The sequence below is a fragment of the Sinocyclocheilus grahami genome, unplaced genomic scaffold (genome assembly GCF_001515645.1).
Source record: "Sinocyclocheilus grahami isolate Dianchi unplaced genomic scaffold, SAMN03320097.WGS_v1.1 scaffold1307.1, whole genome shotgun sequence".
Taxonomy (NCBI): Eukaryota; Metazoa; Chordata; class Actinopteri; order Cypriniformes; family Cyprinidae; genus Sinocyclocheilus; species Sinocyclocheilus grahami.
Genome location: NW_015506486.1, coordinates 132,251 through 137,890, shown reverse-complemented (window position 1 = coordinate 137,890; position 5,640 = coordinate 132,251). Strand labels below are relative to the sequence as shown.

The 5,640-nt window shown below is 33.0% G+C and overlaps 1 protein-coding gene across 1 annotated transcript in view; it reads right to left on the bottom strand.

The window, feature by feature from the left end:
- LOC107569053 (pleckstrin homology domain-containing family G member 4B-like) overlaps window positions 1-3,509 on the bottom strand; it is a 46,444-nt gene extending 42,935 nt beyond the window's left edge. Inside the window, exon 1 of the mRNA XM_016255057.1 lies at window positions 3,331-3,509. Coding sequence (XP_016110543.1) covers window positions 3,331-3,399 — 69 coding nt within the window. The 5' untranslated portion in view covers window positions 3,400-3,509. The remainder of the gene's footprint in view (window positions 1-3,330) is intronic.
- Window positions 3,510-5,640: the final 2,131 nt, after the last annotated feature.

Here is a 5,640-nt window from a genome sequence, read left to right as displayed (position 1 = left end):
CACAAATATATATAATATATATATTTTATATATATATATATATATATATATATATATATATACACTTGTCAAAATATTTTATTTTACTTTTATATAAACATTAAGACAATACTAAACTTTTTTGGGGGGCGAAAATATATGCATGTGTTCAAATAAATTCAATACTTTTTCAAATATATTGAAATATATATAGAATACAAACATTATCAAGACACCCTTACCAAATAACCTTTTATTTTGGCTTTCTGTTGGGGCTCAAAGGTTAATGAATGGGGTTTGAGGGTTCTGGCACATGCGGAGTCTGAAGATCTTTTCAACAACATGTTTTAACCTGAAAACTTTGGCGATGGTATAAACTACAAGCTGCATTCAGGACGGCCTGCATATCAGTCTCAGTGCGCCCACCCAAAACACCACTTTTAAAGCCTGAGAAGACTAAACATACAGCACTGGATGGACGACTTCAAGAGAACTGGAGATACGTGTGGCTTTGAAGATGAAAGATTAAATAAGACTGGGCAGAAGGAGAGCTTCTGATGCATTTCCATAACCTTGAAGAAGTTATTTCACCTGGCTGAAGCCAGTAAAGGAGCTTTTAATAGCAGCCAAAGCACAAGTGTGGCTCAGAGGAGATGTGTGTGGGATCTGGGAGGATCTGCCCTCTTTGATGGTGTTTATGGTGACGGATCAGACCCGGACCCGTAATTATATCTAAACGACGTGGATTCCAGATGGCTCACTGCTGCTTTATTAAAACAGACGGACATCTGCTACAAAACCACACGACCTACAGACTCAAACAGATTCTCTCTCATATCTATCCTGAACCGCAACACATCATTTGCACCAAAATCATGCAGCTCGTTGAGGAACAGTTTGCTTTTTTAGACTTACAAATGCAATAATACAAAAGTTTGAAATAGATGACATTTTTTAATGTTCATGTCTTATCAAAGCTGCATTTATTTGATCAAAATACAGTAAAATCAGAAAAATGAATGTGAAATATTATTACAATTTAAAATAGCTGCTTTCTATATGTATATATGGTCAAATTTAATGTATTCATATGATGCAAAGCTGAATTTTCAGCATCATTACACCAGTCTTCAGTGTCACATGATTCATAGAATTCTATAAATCAGAAATTATTCTAATATGCTGATATACAGTATATATATATATATATATATATATATATATATTGTTTGCAGGACATGTAAAAATCTCCCATAAATATTTAATATACTGTATATATATACACACACGTTTACGTTTAGTCATTTTGCAAATGCTTTTATCCAAAGCGATTTACAATTGGGAATATATATATAAAACAAAAAAACAAAATACTGATATTCACTATGGAAATTATTAGTATGACTTTTTAAGGTTTCATTGACTTCTATGACTTTTACAGGCCTGGAACCCACAATTTAAAGTTTTCCAAGACTGTGGGAACCCTGAACAGATCACTAAAAATGCACAAATTTTAACAAATCGCTGCCATAATTGATGCTCTAATTGACCTGAGCTGCACTTAAACGCCTTTTACTGCAATGCAAGCATACAGTAACTATAAGCTGTGATTCACCAAACGAAGCCGCTCTAAATAAACCGCGTGTGAACTCCTGACAGTCTGACGGGAAGGTCTTTCTCTGATGTGTTTAGTGGGTCAGGAAGACAAAGGCTCTCCAGCGGAGCATGAAGGGAGTGAAACAGGAGCGAGAGCACAGGTTACTGAGAGCCGCCTCATACATGCAGGTGTCAAAGCAGCGTTAACACCTCTCCAGAGCGTCTGAGGACAAATGCAGGATTATAGAGGAGGAGAAACACAGCAGGGGTCTGACGACTCAGATACGTGATGCTGAACTGAACCGGCTATTTAAAAAACATCTGTGAAGACATCAGAAAACTTCCTGAACTGTTTACAGGCTTGCTTTGCTTTTCTAAAAATAAACAAAAATATATTTACATTTATTCACTTGGCAGATGGTTTTATCCAAAACAATTTACAAATACAACAAGTAAGTTAAGGAGTTTTTTTTCCATTTAAATTTTTTTTAAATAAAACTTTATTTGTTTGTTTGTTTGTTTGTTTGTTTGTTAGTCTGTCTGTCTGTCTGTCTGTTTGTTTGTATAATTCAGTTTACAATTAATCCTGAAATGCATAATATGGGTTAAACATTTCAGGTGGTATCCAAAATGAAAATAAATCCATATTTAATAAATCCAGTTGACACAGATCATTAAACAAACATTTTAAGGACTTATTTTATACGTAACGAAGGTTAAATAAATAAATATAATCTTCATATAATACAATCAAAATAATGTTTATATATATATATATATATATAATGAATTTATATATATATATACAGTATATATATATTTTTTTTATTTATATATACATTCATAACAGTATACTTTAATATTTATGATGTATTAAAGAATACAATCGTTTAAAATAATATAATAATATGATGATAATAATAAAAATCTATTATTTTATTATACTACCGTATTCAGGTTTTCAGAATGTTAACTGAACAGTGTGAATTAAAGATCAATCATGCAAACTCCTCTGAATAAGAGACTAATTCAAACTCTGCTATAAAACAGCTCTAAAAAGAAAGCAGTGCTATTATCCGACTCAATTCAGTTCAGTAACTAAGCTGAACGATTAGAAACAAGTTCAATTAAAGACAGTGGTGTCATCATTCAGACCAATTCAGTTCATGTTGTGTTCTCACCCAACAGTAGTCAGACTCATAATATTACTGAATATTAAGAGTCTTTTAAACCCCAAAACTAACAAAAAAACTACCAAAATATCATCTAAATATGATTATGATGGTGTATATACTGTAAAGGCACCATAACATTTGCTCATTTGCAAGTCAGTTAGGATAGAAGCATCTACTAATGAATTAATGTAAATATACTACAGAACAGTCACAGTATTTTTTGTAAGTGAACAAAATTTGACCAGTGTTATCATAGTTTTTCTTAATATGTTGAATGTTCTACTTTCATGTTAATTTTAGTTAAAGTTTTAGTAAAAAAATGTTTTAATTAATTTTATTTGAGTTTTAGTTTGAGGTATTTCAGTACATCAAGTTAAATTAAATAAAAATGAGAAACGTTGACTTGGAATCAGCTGGAATAAAATAAGTGCACGTTTTTAAATATTTTACTTAACATTTATTTTATTTAAAGTAACAAAAGTGTTTTTATTTATGGTCCGCGTTGCATTAATTATAATAACCCTGCAGTAAGCAAAGACATTTTCCTGTTTAACAGGACAGTCACAATACCTGCGCTTACCTTTATACTCAGGTAATTATCGCAGCTCCGTGACTTCACTCTGGAGTGCATAGTGCTCCACGTCCGCATTCAGGGCTCAAGATAGTAGAAAAACCATAAATATGCAAATAAATAAAGTGAGGTGAGTTGATTAATCCAGTGTAAGTCCATCAGGGAGAGCGACTGGGCTCCTCTGCGCCCATGACTGAGTCGGCTCTAGTGGGAGGACTGAGAGAGAGACGGCCCTCCTCCTGTGGCCTCTCCCTGCTGGATAATGCATACTGATGCAATTTCCTTTAGCGCTGAGAAAACACACATCTGAGCTGTACACAGGCACAACAACACCCCCGTCCACAAGTGCCCTGCAGGGGAACAAACCTTTACTACCCCCTCCTCTCTCGAGCGACCGGAGCCTCCCCCTCTTTGTCCCGACAAAACAAATGCACTAGGGTTTCAGCTTATGCTGTCGCTTTTGGGGGAGAAAAGAAAAAAAGAAGACAGCAGCATGCCATCGGCGGCTCGGGTCACTCAACTACAATAGTGCTGCGCTCAATCTCACTAATCCAAAAACACACACTAGCAGAGTAACTAACAAACAAACAAAAGTGCCTGGGATTCAAGGTAACGCTTTACTTGAAGCCTTTAAATATAATGCATTAAAAAGTATTTTAATGTACCTTTTAATGCATTTTATGAATGCATTACAATACTTATATATGCATTGCTATTAAAAGGTATTTTAATGCACCTTATAATGCATATTCACTGTTACATATTTAGAGAGCATTTTGCATTAAAACACATGGCAAACAGTCAATATGTAACAAGGAATGTGCAAATATAATGCATTTTAAATTTGGTTACGATTATTGATGATAAGATATAATGCATTAAGTAGTGTAGTGAAGTGACATGTGGCCAAGTATGGTGACCCATACTTGGAATTAGTGCTCTGCATTTATCCCATCCAAAGTGCACACACACACCGTGAACACACACCCAGAGTAGTGGGCAGCCTTTTTTTTGCTGTGGCGCCTGGGGAAAGTGTGCATTATGAAAATCTTTATAATGCATTACACATAAAGGCTTCAGGTGTCACTGTAAAACGTTTATATCTCGATTGATTCTTCCAGACATCACTGAGATTAAATGGAGAGCAAACAGAAACTCTAAAATTGTCAAAAAACTAAAAAAAGTCAAACATTTGAATGAAAATGCCGAACAGATCTATTTTATATCTCAATTGATGCTCCTTTACATCATAAATACGGCAATATTTTTTTTCCCAATGACAGCAGTGAAATTAAATGGACAACAAACAGCGACTCTTAAGTCTTAAATATTTCACATAAGAATCAATATAAAATTGTACACATGAAAGAACAAATTCTATTTTATTTTCTATTTTTAGACTCTTAAGTCTTATATAATTTTTATCATTAACATTTTTTTTGTAAGATGTAAACTCACTACTGTGAGAAAAGAGTCAGAATTGTGAGTTTATATCTTACTATTCTTCGAAAAAATTCAGAATTGTGAAATAAAAAGGCTTTTTTCTTTTCTTTTCTTTTTTACCTTTTTTTGGTAGTGGAGGAAACAAGCTTCCATAAAATTTAGAGCAGATGGAGAGTCTTAAATATTTCTCATAAGAATTAAAATATTAACATACAGAGAAATCAAAACAAAATTATTTTCTATCTGAATTGATTCTCCTTGACTTCAGTGAGATTAAACGGAGAACAAACAGAGACTCTTAAATCTTAAATATTCCTAATTAGAATCTAAATATTAACATACAAAAAAAATTCTAAAATCTTTTTTATTTCCGTATGATAATATTTAGATTCTTGTAAGAAGCATTTAAGCCCTAAGTCTCCATTTAATCTCAATGCTGTCAAGGAGAATCAATTTATCTTGATGAATTCTCTTTGACAGCATTGAGCTTTAAATGAAGAGCAAACTGAGACTCTTAAGTGCCTTAATATTAACATACAGAGAAATCAAAACAAATCTCTTTTATATCTCGACTGATTCTCCTCGACAGCATTGGAGAGCAAACGGAAACTCTTAAATCTTAAATGTTTCTTTCAGGAAAAATAAATCTTCTCAGAAGTGTGCTCAAAATTTAAAGATCTCATTCTGAGCTCAAATACTTGTCATCAAATTATCTCTTTCCAATTTCTTTTAATGTATCAGTACGATATTTGATTATCTGACATAAAAGTTGATAAAAGTGAAAGCTCCATTGAGTCTCCAGAGCTATAAAAACTGGGTTTTCATAGAAATATCTACAGTAATAGGTTATCTGCTAGTTACACACACCCTAACAAG